The sequence below is a fragment of the Podarcis cretensis genome, assembly GCF_951804945.1.
Source record: "Podarcis cretensis genome assembly, chromosome: 3".
Classification (NCBI taxonomy): domain Eukaryota; kingdom Metazoa; phylum Chordata; class Lepidosauria; order Squamata; family Lacertidae; genus Podarcis; species Podarcis cretensis.
In genome coordinates, this window is record NC_137172.1 from 2722002 (window position 1) to 2746487 (window position 24486).

The 24486-nt window shown below is 49.1% G+C and overlaps 1 protein-coding gene across 4 annotated transcripts in view; it reads left to right on the forward strand.

Moving 5' to 3' along the window:
* EFR3B (EFR3 homolog B) overlaps positions 1-24486 on the forward strand; it is a 148076-nt gene continuing 123590 nt past the window's right edge. The window contains exon 1 of one of the 4 annotated variants that reach the window (XM_079968591.1): positions 1-901. In XM_079968591.1, the coding sequence (XP_079824717.1) occupies positions 895-901 (7 nt within the window). In that variant the 5' untranslated portion in view covers positions 1-894. Of the gene's footprint in view, positions 902-18297; positions 18897-24486 lie in introns of those variants that run through there. The other 3 variants (XM_079968593.1, XM_079968589.1, XM_079968588.1) reach the window with 3 other exon arrangements.

The following is a 24486-nucleotide window of genomic DNA, read 5'->3' on the forward strand; positions in this document are numbered from 1 at the left end:
GATATCTTGGATGCTCTGCCTCCCTCTTCCATTTTTTTCTCTGAGCAAGGGAGGCAGCCGGTCTGGAGGAATCGGAGCTGACTCGCCAGCACCTTTCCCCAAAGTTTACTGCTGGTGTGTGTGTTTGCTTGCCTCTCTTCTCCATCGCCGGCAGACGAAGCAGGGGACATGGCCTGCTCCCATTGAACCCCTCTCTCCCCCTGCGGAGCAGAATCCGAGCCTGCGGTGGATGGCCTTCCGCCGTGGATTCACTGCTCGGATGACTGGGTTCCTCGCGTTGCCGAGACCCTGCTGGCACTGACAGCTGCTGCTACCCGTGTCCATGGAAACAGCAGTGGGCAGCCCGCGAGGAAGCAGGTGGGTGTCGGGAGTCTAGGGAGGAACGTGGCTTGACAAAGGAACTCCGTCCACCAGCCTCCTCCCAGCTGGGCACGGTGGCATGCACACTGCCGTGGGCCCAAGAGGCCTTCCACCTCTGCAGCCCAGACTTTTGCACGTGGCACCCTGTTCTTCTGGTTCTCCGTAGTGCCAAAGGAGAAGCGTTTGACCCCCTCAGCAGTGCAGGACACAGGTCTGGCCTGCCACTGAACCAGGTGGCATTTGCCCTGGTCCTCCAGGGCAAAGCAGATGGGAGACGGGTGTGCCCAGCTAGATCGGTGGCAGATGGGTGCTGCAGTCCACAAACAAGTACCCAGAGGAGCCTGGCGGACTTGAAGAGCGAGTTTAAGAGAGAAAGCAGTCCAGGTTTTCTGAGCAACTTGTTGAAACAGAGCAAGCTGCCGCCTTCTGACAGCTTTGCCATCTGAGCTTTCCAGGATTTGGCTTCCCAGAAGGTCTCTGAAGCAGAGCAGGGCGAGATCAAGGCAACAGCAGGCATCCATCCTGAATCCAACAATGGCAGGTAAGGAGAAGAGGGTGGACCTGGTGGCTGCTGGAGGCCAGGGCAGTGGACTCTGAAACCGAGGGGAGAGTCATGTTGGTGATCGATCCATTGGCTTGACTTCCTGGGTCTCTTTCTGTGTGAAAGATTCACAGAGAGACTAAGGCGACGTCCACAGGTTCAAGGAACCTTCCTCTTTGTGGGAAGTGGGTGATTTGTGATTTTGCTTGGGCACTGGGTGAGAGCCCAGGTGGATAGGTAGAAGGGGAAGGTGTGTCAGAAGGAATTGTAGAGTTGGGAGGAATCCCAAGGGTCATTTAGACCAACCCCTGGAGGAGAAGGAACTGACACTTCTTTTATATGGATTACTGACCTTTGTATCAATGGAGCATTTTTATGTTGTTATTGTTTAGTCGTTTAGTCATGTCCGACTCTTCGTGACCCCCTGGACCAGAGCATGCCAGGCACACCTGTCTTCCACTGCCTCCCGCAGTTTGGTCAAACTCAGGCTGGTAGCTTCGAGAACACTGTCCCACCATCTCGTCCTCTGCCATCTGTGCATTATTATATCAGAGTAGTTTTGCAATGTTTGCTGTCGTACAAGTTGTTTGCTTCAGTTTTCTGTACACTGCCAAGAGAAATTTGTTATGTAGTGTTGTGAGTTTCGCTGGTCGGGCTGGATGATGCTCTGGGACCAATACTTGGGGTCCTGTGCCCAGCGAGGGAGAGAATCTAAAAGAAGATTCTATTGCTGAACTAGTCAGACGAGTTGCTTTGTAAGACAAAGACCTTCCCTGGCCACTTAAGTGTCCTCATCAACGTCTCAAAAGGATGAACAAGAGTGATGGGGACCTCCAGGATAATGGGGGCTCCACACACACCCTTGTCTACCTGCTAGGTTGAAGAACAAGAGCCAGAGTTCTGGGGGGTGAACACACCTGAAAGTTGAAGACACAGAGATATATGTTTATCCAAGTTTGGTTTTCTTGGAACGAAGGTTAGCAACAGGTGCACCATCTGGGCCCTCCTGAAAGTGAGCACACCCCCCCCCCCATTTTCAAGGAAGACCCCAGACCCCCCCCCAGTGGGATGGGGGGTGGCGGGCCAGTTCGGCCTGGCCAGGTTGGGGGGGTGCACATGTAATAGCATGCACAAGTGATGCCCCCCGGGGTGCAACTCAGAGTGTCTTGTCAGCAGAGATTGTGCGCAGCTCTGGTCTGCCAGAAGCGGCTTAGTCATGCTGGCCACATGACCTGGAAGCTGTCTGTGGACAAACACCAGCTCCTTCGGCCAGTAAAGCAAGATGAGCGCCACAACCCCAGAGTCGCTCGCGACTGGACCTAGTGGTCAGGGGTCCCTTTACCTTCTTTAAAGACCTCCGTATTGATCCTGGCTTTGGGCTAATATTTTTAAGAAGTTTTAAGGAGAGAGCCAGTACAGTGTAGTGGTTAGAGTGTCAGACCTGGGAGACCAGAGTTCAAATCTGCCCACTCAGCCATTATGAATCTCAGTGAGTGTGACTTTGGGGCTAGTTCCTGCCTCTCCTCCTGGCCTACCCTGCAAGGTTGCTGTGGTGGGTTAAAGGAGGAAGGCAGGAGAGCACCAGAATTCAAAAGCATCAATTCTTCGGCGATCAGCCTTCTTTATGGTCCAGCTCTCACTTCCATACATCACTACTGGGAAAGCCATAGCTTTAACTAGACGGACCTTTGCCTAGGACTTGCCGATCGAAAGGTCGGCGGTTCGAATCCCTGCGGCGGGGTGCGCTCCCGCTGCTCGGTCCCAGCGCCTGCCAACCTAGCAGTTCGAAAGCACCTCCGGGTGCAAGTAGATAAATAGGGACCGCTTATCAGCGGGAAGGTAAACGGCGTTTCCGTGTGCAACTCTGGCTCGCCAGAGCAGCGATGTGACGCTGGCCACGTGACCCGGAAGTGTCTCCGGACAGCGCTGGCCCCTGGCCTCTTAAGTGAGATGGGCGCACAACCCCAGAGTCTGTCAAGACTGGCCCGTATGGGCAGGGGTACCTTTACCTTTACCTTTAGGTTTGTCATTGCTTTTCTCCCAAGAAGCAGACGTCTTTTACCTTCAAGAGAGTGGGGCCCTAAGCTACAGCTTGTTTAGCTTATACGTAAAACCGGCACTGGTCGGAAGGGACCCCCAGAGTCATCTGGTCCAACTTCCTGCAATGCAGTCATCTCAGCTAGACCATTCATGACAGATGGCCACCTAACCTCTGCTTTACAGCTCCTCCAATCTTGTCCCAATTCTTGCCTCCTGGAGACAAAAACATGAAAGTATTTGTGGGAGGTTTCTCTTATTGCCTTTCTTTATCGCTCCGCTCCTGCCCCGTAGTTGAGCCTCTGCCAGGGACGGGACGTGTGGGCAGCAGGAGGAGCAGATGCCTCTTCTCTTTCACACTTGCATATAAATCTGAGCTCGCAAACACCCAGGCACCATGCAGCACACAGTTTGCCCTTCCAAGTTCTGCAGCTGCCAAGATCTATTTTGAACCTTTGGTGAGGATAATAATAATACACGGTGGGACAATCATGTTTTGTCACTTATTGTGATCATCTATCTTTAGCCCAAGTAATAAACACTGATACAGGTATTATAAAAAATGTATCTGATTGCAGAACAGATTAATATAGCATCCAGGGCGCCCCCAGACTGCCAGTAATTTTGTGGGAGGAATTAAATTGCAAACCAGTGCAGTTAAAGTGAGAATATAAGAAGCGGCTGCTGGATTAGGCCCAGTGCTAGATTTACATACAGTGGTACCTCGGGTTAAGAACTTAATCCGTTCTGGAGGTCCATTCTTAACCTGAAACTGTTCTTAACCTGAAGCACCACTTTAGCTAATGGGGCCTCCAGCTGCTGCTGCACCACCGGAGCATGATTTCTGTTTTCATCCTGAAGCAAAGTTCTTAACCCGAGGTAATATTTCTGGGTTAGCGGAGTCTGTAACCTGAAGCGTCTGTAACCTGAAGCGTCTATAACCCAAGGTACCACTGTATAAGCTAAACCAGCTATGGCTTAGGGCCCCACTCTCTTGGGGGCCCCCAAAAAAATTAAAGGAAAAAAACACTGGATGTACATTTCCAAAATATAACATAAAAGGTAAAGGTAAAGGTACGCCTGCCCATACGGGCCAGTTGTGACCGACTCTGGGGTTGCGCGCCCATCTCGCTTAAGAGGCCGGGAGCCAGCGCTGTCCGGAGACACTTCCAGGTCACGTGGCCAGCGTGACAAAGCTGCTCTGGCGAGCCAGCACCAGCGCAGCATACGGAAACGCCGTTTACCTTCCCGTTATAAAGTGGTACCTATTTATCTACTTGCACTTAAGGGTGCTTTCGAACTGCTAGGTGGGCAGGAGCTGGGACCGAAAGACGGGAGCTCACCCTGCCGCGGGGATTCGAACCTCCGACCATGCGATCGGCAAGTCCTAGGCGCTGAGGTTTTACCCACAGCGCCACCCGCGTCCCTGTAAATATAAGATAAAAAAACAAATAAAATAAAACCTACATACAGCAACCGTGTTTTGTGTTGTGTTGGCTCCTATGATATAAGTAATGGGCTCCACCTGTTAGCCTGCTCCCTAAAATATCACTGGTTTGCTCATTTCTACATCAATTACTTTGATAAAATACATATTTTGTTATGTGCAAATGGCTTTAGATACCAATAAGGTCCATCAATTACCATATATAGCATATATTCAACACCAAAAAAGCAACAATTTGTTGCTGACAACGGACAGCTGAACATATAAAGGGCCCCATTCCCTTCAGGAGCTCTAGGGCCTCATCAAACAGAAATCCGGCCCTGATCCGGCTAATGGTCCACCTTGTCAAGCGTCTTGGTCTCACAGCAATTGACCAGATGCCCCAATGGTAAGGTTGTTGTTGTTTAGTCGCTTAGTCGTGTCCGACTCTTCATGACCCCCTGGACCAGAGCACGCCAGGCACTCCTGTCTTCCACTGCCTCCCGCAGTTTGGTCAGACTCATGTTCATAGCTTCGAGAACACTGTCCCACCATCTCGTCCTCCGCCGTCCCGTTCTCCTTGTGCCCTCCATCTTTCCCAGCATCAGGGTTTTTTCCAGGGAGTCTTCTCTTCTCATGAGGTGGCCAAAGTATTGGAGCCAGGTTAGGTTACCAGATTTTTTCCAATGAATCTGGGGACACAATAAATAAATAAATAAACAAAACAAAACAAAAAACAAAACAAAACAAAACAAAACAAAACAAAACAAAACAAAACAAAACAAAACAAAACAAAACAAAACAAAACAAAACAAAACAAAACAAAACAAAACAAAAACAAGTTCAGGACGTTGATGCTGCAGCGATGGCGGTGGCAGAGGGGCGGTTGCTGCCTTGACCTCAACCGCCATGTTTCCCCTTCCTCCGAGGCTTCTATCTCCTTTCTCCATAAGCCTGGGCAGCCCCTGAGTTGTTGGTTCTTCGGTAGTGGTGGTGATGGTGGTGGAAGCGGTGTGCGGTGGGTCAGGCGGAGAAGGAGGGCCGAGAGCAGCCGCAGTGGTGACACTCAGGCAGCACAATGCCTCCCTCCCCATGGGAGCAGCCCCAATCCCATTCCTACTTGCGTGCAAGCAGGAGGGAGCAGGGATCCCTCAGCTGGGAAGGGAGGCTTCCGTTGCCTAACTGAGAGTTCCCTGCCCCCTCCTGCTTGCACGCAAACTCAGATAGGCAGCATGAAGCCTCCCTTCGCAGCTTAGTTGCTGGGGTCAGGGAAGGTGGGGGCAGCCCGGAAGCTGCATCTGAGAGCCCCTGCACCACCAACACATGGGGGCTTCCAAGCAGCTCCTGAAGCCAGCCAGAGCCAACTGCTCCGGCTCCTGAGACTGCCGCTGCTGCGTTTCCCGGGGACATTAGATGAAATCCAGGCACATTCCGGGGATGGAATTTGTCATAGAATCATAGAATCCTAGAGTTGGAAGAGACCACCAGGGCCATCGAGTCCAACCCCCTGCCAAGCAGGAAACACCACCAGAGCACTCCTGACATATGGTTGTCAAGCCTCTGCTTAAAGACCTCCAAAGAAGAAGACTCCACCACACTCCTTGGCAGCAAATTCCACTGTCCAACAGCTCTTACTGTCAGGAAGTTCTTCCTAATGTTTAGCTGGAATCTTCTTTCTTGTAGTTTGGATCCATTGCTCCGTGTCCGCTTCTCTGGAGCAGCAGAAAACAACCTTTCTCCCTCCTCTATGCGACATCCTTTTATATATTTGAACATGGCTATCATATCACCCCTTAACCTCCTCTTCTCCAGGCTAAACATGCCCAGCTCCCTTAGCCGTTCCTCATAAGGCATCGTTTCCAGGCCTTTGACCATTTTGGTTGCCCTCCTCTGGACACGTTCCAGTTTGTCAGTGTCCTTCTTGAACTGTGGTGCCCAGAACTGGACACAGTACTCCAGGTGAGGTCTGACCAGAACAGAATACAGTGGCACTATTTCTTCCCTTGATCTTGATGCTATACTCCTATTGATGCAGCCCAGAATTGCAGGGACTTATTTGCAAATCCGGGGACTGTCCCCAGGGAATGGGGACGTCTGGTAACCCTACCCAATGGGAAGCCAGGGAGCAGGATCTGAGCACAAGAGCCCTCTCCGTTCCTGTGGTTTACAGCAACTTCGATTCAGAAACATGGGTGCCTTCAACTGTGCAGGCACAGCAGAAGCCTTGTGACGAGGAGCCATCGATAGCGGTGGCTTCTCAGTGGTGGCACCCACTCTGTGGCAAGCCATCCCACCAATCAATCAAACTAACTAACTAACAAGCAAACTTTATCTTGGTCACAGACCAGCATAAGATAAAACATATGGATTAAATGAGCACATAAGACTTAAAACAGGTAAGGGATAAAAACTAGAAGTTAAAAGGTGAATATATCATACACCAGATGTCAAAGAGATGACCTTAGAAGAAATTTGAAGGCAGCCCTGTATAGGGAAGCTTTTTAATGTTTAATTATGTTTTTATATATGTTGGAAGCCACCCAGAGTGGCTGGGGCAACCCAGTCAGATGGACGGGGTAGTATTAGTATGAGTATGAGTATATTATTAAAGAGGGATGCAGGTGGCGCTGTGGGTTAAAGCCTCAGCGCCTAGGGCTTGCCGATCGAAAGGTCGGCGGTTCGAATCCCTGCAGCGGGGTGCGCTCCCGCTGCTCGGTCCCAGCGCCTGCCAACCTAGCAGCTCGAAAGCACCTCCGGGTGCAAGTAGATAAATAGGGACCGCTTACCAGCGGGAAGGTAAACGGCGTTTCCGTGTGCGGCTCTGGCTCGCCAGAGCAGCGATGTCACGCTGGCCACGTGACCCGGAAGTGTCTCCGGACAGCGCTGGCCCCTGGCCTCTTAAGTGAGATGGGCGCACAACCCCAGAGTCTGTCAAGACTGGCCCGTACGGGCAGGGGTACCTTTACTTTTACCTTTTATATTATTAAAAGCTCTGTGTCACCCTCATGCAACAAATCCACTTTTTGGAAAAACGGAGTGAGGAAATTGATTTTGTAGTGAGGAAATTGATGGTAAAATATAATGTAAGGTGTAGGATGGATGGATTAAAAATGGGAAGACATTCAGGGTGAATTTTCATAGCCATAAAAGCCCATTGCAGACAAATAAGAACAAAAGCTCAGGGGAGGCCAGCCATGGTCTAACGTCCACATATGCAAATCAGGATGAATGCTCAGTAAAGAGCATCTTCCACATTTGATGGAAACCATGTGATGAGGGTGCCAGTCACACCTCTTCGGGGAGGGACTTCCATCACTTCGGGGCCACCACAGAGAAGCACCTCTCCTGAGCCACTGCTACCAGAACTTCCAGTGGTGGTATCTTCAAGAGAGCATCTTTCGTAGTCCAAAACATTTGGAGGGCACCAAGCTGGGGAAAGGTGTTTTTGATTGACTGATCCATTTGTTTTGCCATGGAAGGTCACCTCTCTTGGGCTTCTCATTGACTCTGCGCCAATGCTACCTTGAGGAGGAAGGGAGAGAGAGAAAAATCCAATTTCTTCTGTGCTCACGTATGTCTGAAACAGCTTTCATTAACCCTGAATTCTCCCAATTTCTAGGGAAATCAGAGGAATAAATTTGATCAAAAGCCTGGTTTTAATTAAAGCTTTGAAATCCCCCAAAGGCAGATTCTGCATCACTGTGCACTGCTTGACAATGTCTGCAGCCAAAGAGTGGGACATTGGCATCGCGGGAAAGGTTAGAAGCAGAACACCTGTTCCTCAGCACATTTGTCTCCACTCTGCTTTGGGGCCGTAGCTCCCTGGTAGAGCATCCCCAGTAGCCTCTCTAGATACGACTGGGCTAAGTCTCCTGCTTATAATCCTGAAGGGCCACTTCCAACCACTGCAGACAATATGGGGTTAAATGGACCAATGGTCTGATGTGGGCAACTTTCTGTGTTGCCATTAGAACAATAGCTGGTGTGGTTTGTGTGAGAGGGCTGAGCTGGAAGCTGGAGACACAGAGACCTGCTTGCTCTGTTCTGGGTCCAAAGCTGGGACTAACGGAGAAGAAAGATTTTTAAGGGGGATTTTTCAGTGATCCAACTGTGAACTGAATGTGAGTAAACTTCTTAGTACTTTTAAAAGAAGCTTCTTGTGTCTTTACAGTCATACTTCGGGTTGAAGTAGCTTCAGGTTAAGCATTTTTGGGTTGCGCTCCGCAGCGACCCGGAAGTAACAGAGCACATTACTTCCGGGTTTCGCCGCTCGCGCATGCGCAGACGCTAAAAATGACGTCACACGCATGCGTGGAAACTGTGAATCGCGACCCGTGCACGTGCAGACATGTGGATGCGGGTTGTGTTTGCTTCAAGATGCGAACGGGGCTCCGGAACGGATCCTGTTCACATCCAGAGGTACCACTGTATTCTTTTTAGGAGGGATAAAGGGATTTATCAGGAACAGAACCCAATCTGAACACAGTCAGGTTGGATTGCTTAAGTAAAGAGATTCAAACGAATCTACCACCTAGCTTCCTGCTATATACTGGGGAATGTCGCTCTGCCGCTGACTCAAAAGCGTGAGTGAGGAAGGATACTATTAAATCAATATATCCTCTACTAGTATCTACAACATTCCCACATTACTTGCCTTTTCTCTAAACTAAAAAATCCCAGACACTGCAGTCTTTCTTCATAGAAGGAGCATTCCGCCCCCTCAATCATTTTGCTCACCCTTTCACAAGCCTTTCTCAACCTTTCATATTTTTTTTTAATAATTTTTTTTATTAAGAATTTTGTTAATACAATAAAGAAAAAAAGACAGAATAAACAGAAAACAAACAAAGAATAAAACAAACATAAAATTATACATCTTGTAATAACCATCTTTTCTTCATTTTTCCCTTTTGGACTTCCTCACGTCTCTCGCTCCTACATTCCAAGTTATCACCTTATTTTCATTCTTATTGTACACAATTCCAATATTTTATCCATAACTTAGAATATTTTTAATGCCTAGTTTTAACATGATATTCATTCACAATTTATCTTTCTCATGAAATTCACTCATTCTCATAATCTTTTCTGCTAACTTTATGGTGCCCTATTGTTTTCAAATCTCTCATCCTTCTTAACACTCATATAATTTACAATGTTTTTGAAGATAGTCCTTAAATTTCTTCCAATCCTCCTCCACTGCTTCTTCTCCCAGATCTCGGATTCTGCCGGTCGTTTCTGCTAACTCCATGTAGTCCATCAGTTGCATCTGCCATTCTTCCAACGTGGGCAAATCTTGAGTTTTCCAATGTTTGGCGACAAGTATCCTTGCTGCTGTTGTTGCATACATAAATAATGTTCGGTCCTTCTTTAACACCCTCTGGCCAACAATGCCCAAAAGGAAGGCCTCTGGTTTCTTAGGAAAGGTATACTTAAATACCTTTTTCAGCTCATTATATATCATTTCCCAGAAGGCCTTCAATCCCAGCTTCCACAGTCTCACTTGGCTCGCTTGGCCAAACAGGAGTTCCAAAACAACATCTCTCCTCCCTGGGAACTCTCCGTGGTCCTGCAGAGCCTGGCTCTCCCCCCTGGCTCGCTGTCTGCTGCGGGATGATCCCTGCCTTGCCTCGCTGTCTCTCAAGCTGGCTAGATGAGGATTGATTTCCGCTTCCACCAGGAGCTGACATAGTTATGCAAAAATGTCTTGTGATGCACTCGACACTCCCAAATTTTCTGCCATTTAAACGTGCCCTCATAAGAGCATAAGAAAAGCCGGCTGGATCAGACCAATGGCCCATCTAGTCCAGCATCCTGTTCTCATTGTGGCTGAACATTTGCCTGTGTGAAACCAGCAAGCAGGATCCGAGCACAAGGGCAACTCTCCCCTCCTGTGGTTTCCTGTAACTGGTAGCCCCCTCCTCCTCCATGAATTTGTCTAATCCTCTTTTCCATGCGACGGTCACCTCCAGGCTTGATTATCGTAACTCGCTCTACGTGGGGCTGCCCTTGAAGCTGACCCAGAAACTCCAGCTGGTGCAGAATGATGCAGCGAGGCTCCTTACGGGGTCCCCACTGTGGAATCACATTCATCCCGTGCTTTACCAACTGCACTGGCTCCCGGTGGAGTCCAGGTTTCAGGTTTCAGGTGCTGGTTTTGACCTTTAAAGCCCTATGCAGCCTAGGAACCACGTACCTACGGGACCGCCTCTCCTGGTATGCCCCGCGGAGGACCTTAAGGTCCACAAATGACAACATTTTGGAGGTCCCAAGTCGCAAGGTGGTTAGATTGGTCTCAACTAGGGCCAGGGCCTTTTCAGTACTGGCCCCGACTAGGTGGAACGCTCTGTCACAAGAGACCAGGACACTGCGGGACTTGACATCTTTCCGCAGGGTCTGCAAGACAGAGCTGTTCCACCTGGCCTTTGGTTTGGACTCAGTCTGTCCCTTATGTTTCCCTCCCCTTATGGTCTTGATTTATCAGCTATTTTAAAATGAGGCTGCATTTTAAATTGCATTTTAACCTGTATTTTAAATTGGTTTGTTTCCCGTTTTTCCCATTTTTTTCTCTCCCTCCCCACCCCCCATTATGTTTTAACTTTGATTTTATTGGTGTTAGCCACCCTGAGCCCGACTCTGACCGGGAAGAGTGGGGTATAAATAAAAATTATTATTATTATTATTATTATTATTATTATTATTATTAAGCCATCTTAAAAGGTGGTTACTCCCTGTCTCCTGTGGGAGTGAGTCCCACAGTTTCTATATCCACTGTGTGAAGGAGTCCTTTCTGTCTTCCGTCCTGAATCACTGGTGTTGGTTTTTATTTTATTTTAATTTATTTAATCGTTTTTTCAATGCAAACAACGACCACAAAAGACACTACAACAAAAGCCATAATAACAACAAAAACACAATTTGACCATTCAGATTTAAATACACTGATATACCTATGACTGCACCCTTTTAACAATATTTCCCCACCTCTCTCCTCCCCCTCACTATCCGCCTTATCGCTTAAATATTCATTCCAGATGTCTTCCTATTTATCCATTCTTAATTTGCGTCGACATGCAATTCGTTCGTGTATCGCTAATCCATCCATATTATCAACCCATGTGCTCAATGGAATATTTTTGCGGCTCTTCCAATTCATCAAAACAAGTTTTTTTGCTTCTAATATAGCACGGGGTGTTCACAAGTTATGGGAGGGGAAGAAAAAGGTTCCTCTCTCCACCACGCCATGTTTAATTTTAGAAACCCTATTTTGCTGTCATGTTTCTCGTTCCTCTCTCCAGTCTGCCTCAGGCTCTTCCATCCTGCTTCAGCGCCTCCTGAAAGCTTTCTGGCATCGCTGTCTGTCTTGGAGCAACCTTGCCAGTCGCTTTGACAGCTGCTCAAGGATTTAACGGGTGCCAAAACCTGGCAGGCTGCCAACGCCACCTCCCAGGGGGTGATCTTGGCACTTGGAGTTGATCCGCAGCTGAGAACTGAAGCCCAACCAAGGGGGCAGCTGCCCACAGGGGTTTGAGAAGAGAAAGACCTCAGGAGACAGGAGGAAAGGAGAGAGGAGTTGAGGGCTGCTAACGAGAGACGCTCCCAGCGAGATGTAATGCCAGCCCTGTGCCACAGTCCCTGCGCCAGCCTTTGTTGTTATTATTATCTCTCACTCTCCCTGTGAGAGGGTGACAGATAATAACGAAGACCCAAAATAGCCTGCAAGGAAGACATCAGGCGCAGCAAGGAAAAGCAAGCCTGATATCATGGACTAGTTCAGGGGTAGGCAACCTGTTATGTACTGAAGTTCTCTCCCTGGGCCAGCAGGGGGATGTTGTTGTTGTTTAGTCGTTTAGTCGTGTCCGACTCTTCGTGACCCCATGGACCAGAGCACACCAGGCACTCCTGTCTTCCACTGCCTCCCGCAGTTTGGTCAAATTCATGCTGGTAGCTTCAAGAACACTGTCCAACCATCTCGTCCTGTCGTCCCCTTCTCCTTGTACCCTACATCTTTCCCAGCATCAGAGTCTTTTCCAGGGAGTCTTCTTTTCTCATAAGGTGGCCAAAGTCTTGGAGCCTAAGCTTCAGGATCTGTCCTTCCAATGAGCACTCAGGGCTGATTTCCTTCAGAATGGATCGGTTGGATCTTCTTGCAGTCCATGGGACTCTCAAGAGTCTCCTCCAGCACCATAATTCAAAAGCATCATTCTTCAGTGATCAGCCTTCTTTATGGTCCAGTTCTCACTTCCATACATCACTACTGGGAAAACCATAGCTTTAACTATATGGACCTTGCAGGGGGATACTGTAGATAGTTTTCACTCAGCTCCACATATGCAAATAAGGAATTGAAAGTGACGTTCAGTGATTGGATAGTTACAGAAAGTTGTTACTGTAGCTTTGTAGTTGAGCTCTAGATGAGCAGGTTGGCTGAACCCTTCAGCCCAGTTCTGTTCTGGGCCTGTGAATAAACAAGAGCTGTTTGAAGAATCGCTGTGTCGTCCGATATGTTCACCCACAACTTAACACAACCTAAGGTCCATGGGACACAAGCGGCCCTTGGCGGTAGTTTAACTGGCCCACGAGCCATGCTGCCCACTTGGTGAGTCCCCGCGTGCTGCGCTAAACTGGCTCAGTGTTGCACGTGGCTTCGCTTCTGCGGTGCTGGAAATAACATCTGTGCAGACGCTGACACTGGAAATCACGTCTGCGCAGACGCAGATGTTGGAAATCGTGCATGCAATCCGGCCCACGGAGGGATCTCCGCTGGAGTGAACCGGCCCAGGCAAAGTTAACCTTGTTGACCCCTGGACTAGTTGGACAAAGAGGAAGGGGGGAAGGAACCAGATGGGGAACCACCAAGGGAAAAGGCTCAGAGCCTGGGGATTGGTGATGGGATGACGATGGGTGGTCAGAGGGAGAAGAGGGAGAAGACTTGGAAAAGGGGGTGTTGGAAGCAGAAGGGGGCAACAGGGCTTAGTGAGCTGGGAGAGTCTGTGGCTGAAGCAGAAGAGGAGGCAGACCAAGAAGCAGAGATGAGTCAGGCTGGTGAAAAGTCATGGGGGTCTCCCCCTCCTGCTGCGACAGGCTACTGTGGGATGTGAAACACAAGAGCAGTCAAGTACAACATTCCTAGAGTGAACATGTTTACACATGGGGAGAAATGTTTGTCTAGCCAGCAGGTAAACTTCCTGTTTCCTTCTGGGCTGGGACAGACTTCCTCTGCATGTGACTAGAGGTGGGCGTGGCCTCACCTGTGCAGGTAATGACAAAAGCAGGGCAGCCATCTTTCTCTCTATAACTACATGCATCGAAGAAGCAACATCTGCTTAGCCAAAGATGCCCTCTTGGCTTCCAGCCAAGAGAGGACAAAAGGACTGTCTCCCTTGCAGGCATAGTCTCCAATTGCTTGGAAGAAGCCCTGGAGAGGAAGAAGAAGAAGAAGAGTTTGGATTTGATATCCTGCCTTTCACTCTCCTTCAGGAGTCTCAAAGTGGCTAACATTCTCCTTTCCCTTCCTCCCCCACAACAAACACTCTGTGAGGTGAGTGAGGCTGAGAGACATCAGAGAAGTTTGACTAGCCCAAGGTCACCCAGCAGCTGCATGTGGAGGAGCGGAGACACGAACCCGGTTCCCCAGATTACGAGACTACCACTCTTAATCACTACACCACACATAGGCAGCTTTGGGTTGGTTTGCCATATTTCAAGAGGTTAAAATCCAGACACAAAAAGTTGTTGAGCTTTTTCAGGGCAATCGTTCAATAGCCCTTTCACCGCTAATGAGCCCGAGCTCACCAGAGCCTGGACCAGAACCAGAGCTGCCTGCACACTGTTGTTGTTGTTGTTATTATTATTATTATTATTAACCCACACCCTGGACATTTACTTTAAAATGTAAAATTCCCCCCGAATGGGCATGTAGTACCTTCAAAACAGCACATGTCCGGGAATTCCTGGATGTATGGCAACCCTAGCTTTGCGGACATTTGGTCTCAGCAACGTATTTCAGGGAGTGGGACTTACTGGGCATGTGCTTCTTGGGCCTGAAACCCAGCCAAGTCCATGAAAATTGTGCCTTGCTAATAAAGAATTAATCCAGGTTTGAGCTTTGTGATTTAGTGACCTTGCTGCTGCTGCTGCTCCTGCCACCGCTGCTACCCCTTCCAGGCCCTTCCCTTATTAATTAACTCCACGGCCTCATTTGCAATTGCAAATGCTTCTCTGGTGGCTCCTCCTGCGTGACCAGGCAGCCGCCTTCAATTTAATTTAGCTGCGTCGAAACCTCACACCTGAACTTTCCTCGCTGGGCTTTCTGGCAGAAGGTGTGCAATTGATTGCCTTCTCTGTCGGAAAGGGCCCTGCACATGCACAGGGGCACTGAGACTGCCTTCTGGACATACAAATCCAAACAATGTTCGAAAAGGGCTTAGGTCAGGAGGAAGGGAAGGCATTCTCCATTAGAATTTAGATCTATGTATGCACGAAAGGACAGATCGTGAAGCTGAGGCTCCAAGACTTTGGCCACCTGATGAGAAGAGAAGACTCCCTGGAAAAGACCCTGATGTTGGGAAAGATGGAGGGCACAAGGAGAAGGGAACGACAGAAGATGAGATGGTGGGACAGTGTTCTTGAAGCTACCAGCATGAGTTTGACCAAACTGCAGGAGGCAGTGGAAGACAGGAGTGCCGGGCATGCTCTCGTACAGGGGGTCACGAAGAGGCAGACACGACTAAACAACAACAACAATGCACAGCGCCGGGACACGGGTGGCGCTGTGGGTTAAACCACAGAGCCTAGGACTTGCCGATAAGAAGGTCGGCGGTTCGAATCCCCGCAATGGGGTGAGCTCCCGTTGCTCGGTCACTGCTCCTGCCAACCTAGCAGTTCGAAAGCATGTCAAAAGTGCAAGTAGATAAATAGGTACCGCTCTGGTGGGAAGGTAGACAGCGTTTCCGTGCACTGCTCTGGTTCGCCAGAAGCGGCTTAGTCCTGCTGGCCACATGACGGCCAGTAAAGCGAGATGAGCGCTGCAACCCCAGAGTCTGTTACGACTGGACCTAATGGTCAGGGGTCCCTTTACCATTACCTATGTACAGCGCCCCATTTCAGATCCACATTGTTTGTTTGTTTTTTAAAAAAATATTTTTTACTGATTTCTTTTTTTAAGCAGCATACAGAATTTTGCAAAACGCAGTGTTGCCACCAAACAGGATGTGACGGCAAATGTACTCAGTCCTTGCGCAATTATAGATCGATGTGGAAGAAATACAGACATGAAAGGAAGCCAAAATAAGCTGCTGGTATCTGAATGCGAGGAACTATTTTTATCATAGGTATCATGGTTAAGCCAGACAGGGTTACAAAACATGGTACACTCTATTATACCAAGGGAAAAGAATTAAAGATTTCAATTGCCCAGAGTCCCTGTATCAGCCACATTCGTTCATGGGCCAAGAGGGCTCCTCAGCCATGTTCCTCCTTGCTTATAAATGAAATAAAATCAGGCCAAACAGGTCAAAAGTCATCTTTTTTTTTTTTTTCTCCCCTTTGGACTTTTAGCTTATTCGCTAGTTTTGCCAGCAGGGCGATATTCCACACCTTAATGTGCCACGTAATAAGATCTGTATTATAGATACAGTGGTAACTTGGTTCTCAAACTTAATCCGTTCCGGAAGTCTGGTCCAAAACCAAAGCGTTCCAAAACGAAGGCGTGCTTTCCCATTGAAAGGAATGCAAAACGGATTAATCAGTTCCAGACTTTTAAAAACAACCCCTAAAACAGCAATTTAACATGAATTTTACTATCTAACGAGACCATTGTTCCATAAAATGAAAACAATAAACAATGTACTGCAGTGACACAATCAATCAGTCAGTAGGTGAACTGGGTTCCACACAGTCACAAAAACATTCGAGGGCTGGAGGGGAAGGCTGTGGGAGTCAGGCTGAGACCACCCCTCACAGGAAACACTGCTCCATCTGATTCTGCATCATTGACCTGCTTTTCATGGGGTTGGGCTAAATGGCCTTTGGGTGCCCCTTCCAACTGTGATTCAGACTGTGGGCCAGTATAGTGGTGGTGACCAGCAATTGCTCTCTAGGATTTCAGAGTAGGGATCTTTCCCAGCCCTATCAATTGTGAATTAGCCCATGCATTTTCCAACTTTTTATCTTCCTAGGAGCTCAAAGTGGTGCATAAGGCTCTCCCCATCCTCATTTAATCCTCACAACAGCCCTATGAGGTAGATCCGGCTGAGAGGCAGCAGATCGCCCAGTTTTGTGTGCTCCTGGAGACAATGACATTGACAGGAATCCACAACCCATGTGTCAGGGCTGAAGTGAGTGCAACAAAAATCCCAAGGGCTGTCAGGGCTCTAGGAGTGCCTTGCCCTTGTGCAACTTTAAAGAAAATTCGTATTTGTTTATTGTGGTTTATTTTTTCCACCTTTCCTCCTGGAACGGGACGCGGGTGGCGCTGTGGGTTAAACCACAGAGCCTAGGACTTGCTGATCAGAAGGTCGGCAGTTCGAATCCCCGCAATGACGGGGTGAGCTCCCGTTGCTCGGTCCCTGCTCCTGCCAACCTAGCAGTTGGAAAGCACATCAGAGTGCAAGTAGATAAATAGGTACCACTCCAGCGGGAAGGTAAACGGTGTTTCTGTGCGCTGCTCTGGTTCACTAGAAGCGGCTTAGTCATGCTGGCCACATGACCCGGAAGCTGTACGCCAGCTCCCTTGGCCAGTAAAGCGAGATGATCGCTGCAACCCCAGAGTCGTCCGTGACTGGACCTAATGGTCTGGGGTCCCTTTACCTTTATCCTGGAAGTTTGAGGTGGCCTACACAGCTTTCCTCCTCCCCAGATTATCTCTCAACAACCCTGTGAGGTAGGTTAGCCTGGGAGGCCAAGGCCAGTCCCAACCGGTGAGCTTCAAGGCTGAGTGGGGATTTGAAACCCAGTTCTCCCAGGTCCTAGTCCAACACTCTAACCCAGGCATAGGCAAACTCGGCCCTCTAGATGTTTTGGGACTACAATTCCCATCATCCCTGAACACTGGTCATGTTAGCTAGGGATCATGGGAGTTGTAGTCCCAAAACATCTGGAGGGCCGAGTTTGCCTATGCCTGTTCTAACCACTGCACCACACTGCCTCCCATGGAGTTTCTATTTCATTTCATTTGTTTCCATCAAGTCCCTTTAATAAGGAAGATCGCACCTTGGCAAAGGCTAGTAGAAGCTTAATGGAAAGTGGATTTGCTTTATTAAATACGGCCTTGGTCCAGTATACCTGAAGGAGTGTCTCCACCTCCATCATTCTGCCCAGACACTGAGGTCCAGAGCCGAGGGCCTTCTGGTGGTTCCCTCGCTGCGAGAAGATAAGTTACAGGGAACCAGGCAGAGGGCCTTCTTGGTGGTGGCACCCGCCCTGTGGAACGCCCTCCCACCAGATGTCAAAGAGAAAAATAACTACCTGACATTTAGAAGACATCTGAAGGCAGCCCTGTTCAGGGAAGCTTTTAATGTTTGATAGGTTACTGTATTTTAGTGTTTTGTTGGAAGCCGCCCAGAGTGGCTGGGGAAACCCAGCTAGATGGGTGGGGTATAAATAATTTATCATCATCATCATCACCATCATCATCAATACCTGCGAGGCAGGTTTGGCTGAGAGGCAGCAGCAAGCCCAAGCCCACCCACTGAGTGCCACGGATTTGAACCCTGATCTCTCTCATGTCCTAGTCCACAAACGCCACACTGCCTATGGAGATACTGCCACTGAGGGTTGAACCTGAAGCCTTCTGCATGCAGAGCACGTGTCCTGCCAATGATCTTGCAGCTCTTCTTGCAATCCCCTCCCCTCCAGTTTTCCCTACGCCTCCCATTCGCACAAAAAAGACCATTTAGCATTGTTTAATTTTTAACACACGGCAGCCCTGGCAAGCGAGGGGTCCCCTCATTTCAATGATGCCTCCTCCCTCCTGATTTCCTCTCTCGCTCTGATTGACAGCTCTTCAGCCAAGGGTTCAAAAAAGGAGAGGAGAGATAGAGGAATCCATACTGATGCCTCTCCTAACCGAAAGAAGAGAGGGATCAAAAGGGAGCCAGCAGGGTGGGGAGCCTGGATTCCTGATGAGGCAGAATGAGAAGGTTACTAAATCCTTAGCTGAGAAAGCAAGAAGTAAACAGAAGCCCTTGAAAAGGGAAGGAGAAGAAGCTGGAACAGCAGAATCTAGTCCTTGAAGAAGCCGAAGGCTGGGAGCTACTGATGCCCCAGTTTGCTGTGTCTGGTGCTCCCACCATCATCTCTCCCACCCTCCCACCCTCCGGCACAGCGCAGCAGTTTTCAGAGGTGCAAGGGAGAGGAAGGAAGGACCACATATTCATTATCCAGGGCAGCTTGCAAGCCTGACAGCTTCTCCTTGGAGGGAGCAGGAGGAGGAGGCACAGCTGTTCTGCCTGCAGGCCAGAGGGAGCATCATGGCCTGCCGGAGAGGCCTGGTGGATTGCACGGCGGCCGTGGACAGACACATTTGCAACGGTAAAGACGAGACACTTGCATGGCCGCCGGGGGAGCATGCAATGAGGAGAGAGCGAGAGGATGGGGTTATGGGGCTGTAGGGGTCTTGGGCTCCATTGCTGGCCCTGGACACAGGCTCCCTGTGTCAACCTGGGCACGACACTTGTGAGACGGTAGAATTGTAGTTGGAAGGGACCCCTAGAAATCATCTAGTCCAACCCGCTGCAATGTAGATGGCGGCTAACAGATTGAGGTTGAATCTTGACAAGACAGTAGTACTGTTTTTGGGGGACAGGAGGCGGGCAGGTGTGGAGGACTCCCTGGTCCTGAATGGGGTAACTGTGCCCCTGAAGGACCAGGTGTGCAGCCTGGGAGTCATTTTGGGCTCACAGCTGTCCATGGAGGCACAGGTCAATTCTGTGTCCAGGGCAGCTGTCCACCAGCTCCATCTGGTACCCAGGCTGAGACCCTACCTGCCCACGGACTGTCTCGCCAGAGTGGTGCATGCTCTGGTTATCTCCCGCTTGGACTACTGCAATGCGCTCTATGTGGGGCTACCTTTGAAGGTGACTCGGAAACTACAACTAATCCAGAATGCGGCAGCTAGACTGGGGACTGGGAGCGGCCGCCGAGACCACATAACACCAGTCCTGAAACACCTACACTGGCTCCCAGTACGTTTCTGAGCACAATTCAAAGTGTTGGTGCTGACCTTTAAAGCCCTAAATGGCCTCGGTCCAGTAGACCTGAAGGAGCATCTCCACCTGCATCATTCTGCCCAGACACTGAGGTCCAGCTCTGAGGGCCTTCTGGCGGTTCCCTCACTGCAAGAAGTGAGGTTACAGGGAACCAGGCAGAGGGCCTTCTCGGACCTGCACATTGCGGGGTGTTGGGCTAGATGACCATTGGGGTTCCTTCCAACTCTATGGTTCCATAAGTCTCCTGCATGTCTCTTCCCGCTCTGGAAGCGATCCTGCTACGGGGACCTCTTGGCTATTTTCTAGATAGGAGGGGGAGGCGGTGACACCATGGCAGAGCAGGTGTCTTGCATGCAGAAGGTCCTTGATTCAATCTGCGGATAAGGCTGGGGCAAGGCCTGTAACCTTGGAAAGCAGCTGCCGGTCAGTCCATCCAGTACTGAGTTAGATGGACCAGTGGTCTAAGTTGGTATCATGCAGTATATATATATATATATATATATATATATATATATATATATAGTCATACCTCGGGTTACAGCTGCTTCAGGTTGTGTTTTTTTCGGGTTGCAGACCACTGAAACCTGGAAGTACCGGAACGGGTTACTTCTGGGTTTCGGCGGTCGCACATGCGCAGAAGCACTAAATCATGCTTTGCACGTGCGCAGAAGCACCGGATTGCAACCCACGCGTGCACAGATGCACAGGCGCGGGTTTGCAAATGCTGCAGGTTGCAAACGTGCATCCCGCGCGGATCACGTTCACAACCAGAGAGTCCACTGTGTGTGTGTATTCTAAATTACACTTCAAAATATTCATTTAAACATCCTTAAATCAACGACTTCTCTTTCTATGGTTCATTTTGCATACCATACATCCCTGCATATTTTACATGAACTAAACCATTCAGTAATCCATTATTACATCCATCAAAACTTATTTACACTGTTGAATTTATCTTAATGCTGCCACAATTTTCACACATATGTTCAGTAAGCGTTTTCCAGTCTTCTTTAAAGGTGCATTCTTCTTGTTCTCTTATTCTGTACGTTAAGTCTGCAAGCTGTGCGTCAGTTTAAGTTGCCATTTTTCTTTAGTTGGGATCTCGCTCGCTTTCCATTTTGGGGCTAACAAAACACGGACCGCAGTAGTAGCATACATGAATAGTCTTTTTTGACACCTGGGTTGTCTTATAGCTTCCTAAGTTTCCTTCGCCCCCTAGAAACCTTGTGCTTGATGATGATGATGGTGATGGTGATAATGATGATGATATTTATCCAGCATTGCACCTCTCCTCTCCAGTTAGGACAGCGGTTCTCCTGGTGCAGCAGGAGAGGGTGGCAATTGCAGTGGGAAGATTTCAGGACAATCAAATAAACATTTAAACATTTCAGTGCAGCATAGTAGAGTACCTAAATAATTTCATTTCATTTTTCTTTCTTTTTTTGGATACACGACCAGAAACAGTACCCTCACCTCTCTTCAAGAGCATTGGCTATTCTTCTACAGTTCTCCACCACATATCGCTGTGAGCAGGGATGTCCTACTCTGACAAATATGACAGATCAGAAAAGAGAAAGGTTTCTTTGTGTTGCTGAGGTGAAGAGACTTTGTCTCTAATTAGACCTAATACAAATGAGATTGCCCAGCAGAAGCAAGCTCACACCTCTCAGTGAGTTTGCATACCTGCTTAAGGTACATATGTAAGAGGCTCGTTTCTAATTATATTTTGGGAGGCATTACGTAGCTGCATTGTTTCATGCTCTCTGGGTGCCCCATGAGCATATTATAAAGCAGTTGTGCTCTGTGTTATAAATCAAGCGCTGGTGAGAACTGTTTCTTTTTGTTTCCCAATGTATTTCTTATCAATGAAACTTTCAGCGTGGAGCAAGCAGATTTTCATTCTGAAAGTGTGGGAAAAGCAGAGGAAAAAGTTTGAGAATCACTGAGTTGGGGGAAAGTTCAGCCAGCGCCAAAGAGGTCAAAAGGAAAGAAGGTGGATTTTTAGCTGTGGGCAACTGCAAATGGGATGTGTGTGTCTTACTTGCTGGGACTTCCAAAATCGAGGCGCTGAGGCACAGATTTGCGTAACAGCTTTGCAAGTACCAGTTTATATGCAAAGATAGACTTTAAGTGTCCTAGAAGGCAAGGCAGCCCCTTTCCCACCCAAAGTGCTCCAGATAATAATAATAATATTATAATAATTTATTATTTATACCCCGCCCATCTGGCTGGGCTTCCCCAGCCACTCTGGATGGCTTCCAAAAAAATATTAAAATACTGTAATACATCAAACATTAAAAGCGTCCCTAAACAGGGCTGCCTTCAGATGTCTTCTAAAAGTCTGGTAGTTATTCTTCTCTTTGACATCTGGTGGGAGGGCGTTTCACAGGGCGGGTGCCACTACCAAGAAGGCCCTCTGCCTGGTTCCCTGTAACTTGGCTTCTCACAGTGAGGGAACCACCAGAAGGCCCTTGGTGCTGGACCTCAGTGTCCGGGTAGATCTGTTTGTTTGCCGTTCACCCCACCCCAGGTCATCCCAAACGGGTTCCTCTTCCATTCATTTGCCCCCAGTTAATTTCTCAACTCCAAATCCTCTGAAATTTGCTTTGATTCAGTTTAAGAAGGATGCTGACAAGCTGGAAGGTGTGCAGAGGAGGGCAACCAAGAGGATCAAGGGTCTGGAAACTGAGCCTGATGAGGAACAGTTGAAGGAGCTGGGTATGTATAGCCTGGGAAAGTGAAGACTAAGAGGAGACATGATAAAAGGTAAAGGTAAAGGGACCCCTGACCATTAGGTCCAGTCGTGGCCGACTCTGGGGTTGCGGCGCTCATCTCGCTTTACTGGACAAGGGAGCCGGCGTACAGCTTCCAAGTCATGTGGCCAGCATGACTAAGCCGCCTCTGGCAAACCAGAGCAGCGCACGGAAACACCGTTTACCTTCCCGCCAGAGCGGTAGTTATTTATCTACTTGCACTTTGACGTGTTTTTCAAACTGCTAGGTGGGCAGGAGCAGGGACCAAGCAACAGGAGCTCACCCTGTCGTGGGGATTCGAACCGCCGACCTTCTGATCAGCAAGTCCTAGACTCTGTGGTTTAACCCACAGCGCCACCCGCATCCCAGGAGATAGGATAGCCATCTTCAAATATCTCAAGGGCTGTCCCATGAAAGATGAAGCAAGCTTGTTTTCTCCTGCTCTGGAGGGCAGGACTCGAACCCATAGCTTCAAGTTCCAAGAAAGGAGATTCAGACTAAATAATTAGCAAGAACTTTCTGAAAGTAAGAGCTGTTCAATGGTGGAACAGACTCTCTCAAAAGGCTGTGGACTCTCCTTCCTTGGAGGTTTTTAAGCAGAAGTTGGATAGCCATCTACCCGAGATGCATTGCAGGGGGTTGGACTAGATGACCTGTGGTGTCCAAGACAACTCTATGATTCTATGATCAACCCCCATGCATTATCCCACCTGATCCCCTCTAGTTAAAGTTACTTAGGAGCAGTGGCGTAGGGTGGGTTGTCAGCACCCGGTGCAAGGCAAGTAATTTGCGCCCCCTAACCCGTGGATTTTAGCACTCAAGTCTCTTCCACTAGATTAGTTAGTGCGAGCACGCCCCCCCCAGATGTTGCGGCCGGTGCGGCCGGCCCCCCGTGCACCCCCCACGCTACGCTACTGCTTAGGAATAATTTAGGCCAGTGGCGTAGCGTGGGTTGTCAGCACCCGGGGCAAGGCAAGTAATTTGCACCCCCTAACCCGTGGATTTGCGCCCCCTAACCCGTGGGTTTGCGCCCCCTAACCCTAACCCCCAGATGTTGCGCCCGGTGCGGCCGGCCCCCCCTGCACCCCCCACGCTACGCCACTGATTTAGGCCCTAAAATTATTATCCCATGCATTAAGCCATTTTGCAAACACCCCCCTGAAGACCAATTCAATTTCCCTTGGATTCATTACCCATCCAGAATCACTCAGCCAAAGACTTGTGATGGGGACAAACCTCATGAACTCTCTTTCCCCCGCCTTTAGCAGGTAGTGTCTACAGAAGCAAAACTGGTCATGGATTTGGGTGAGGACTTCACAAAAGGATCAGGCGAACTCAAAAAGCAGGAGAGAGCTGCCATGGCTGTTGGCTACGATAGCCAAAATGGAACTTACAAGATCAGAGGCAGTGTATCTCGGGCAACCAGTTTGGAGGGGCAAATTCAATGGGGTGGCTGTTGCTGCCATGCTCTTCTTGGGGCTTCCTAGTGTGGGTTCCTAGTGGCCACTGTTGAGAATGGAATGGGGGGCAAGTTAGACCCTTGGTCTGGTCTGATAGGGGAAAGGCTCGGACCATTCTTGCTTCGCGATTTTGAAAATGCCCTCTGTGCATGCTCAGCGGTGCTCTGCTTTTTTGCTCTGTGTGGTGCTACAATAAGTTGCTTGTAGGGAGACATGGGGTGGCGCTGCGGTCTAAACCACTGAGCCTCTTGGGCTTGTTAATTAGAAGGTCGGCAGTTCGAATCCCCGTTAGGGGGTGAGCTCCTGTTGCTCGGTCCCAGCTCCTGCCAACCTAGCAGTTCGAAAGCATGCCAGTGCAAGTAGATAAATAGGTACCATTGCGACAGGAAGGTAAACGGCAATTCCGTACGCTCCGGTTTCCACCACGGTGTCCCGTTGCACCAGAAGCAGTTTAGTCCTGTTGGCCATATGACTTGGAAAGCTGTCTGTGGACAAACGTTGGCTCCCTCGGCCTGATAGCGAGATGAGCGCCGCAACCCAACAGTCGCCTTTGGCTGGACTTAACTGTCTAGGGGTCCCCAGAAGCCTGCCCCACATAAAAAAAGCTCAACAACTTTGGCTGCCCCCCAACCAAAATCCTGGTTGTTGTTGTTTAGTCGCTTAGTCGTGTCCGACTCTTCGTGACCCCCTGGACCAG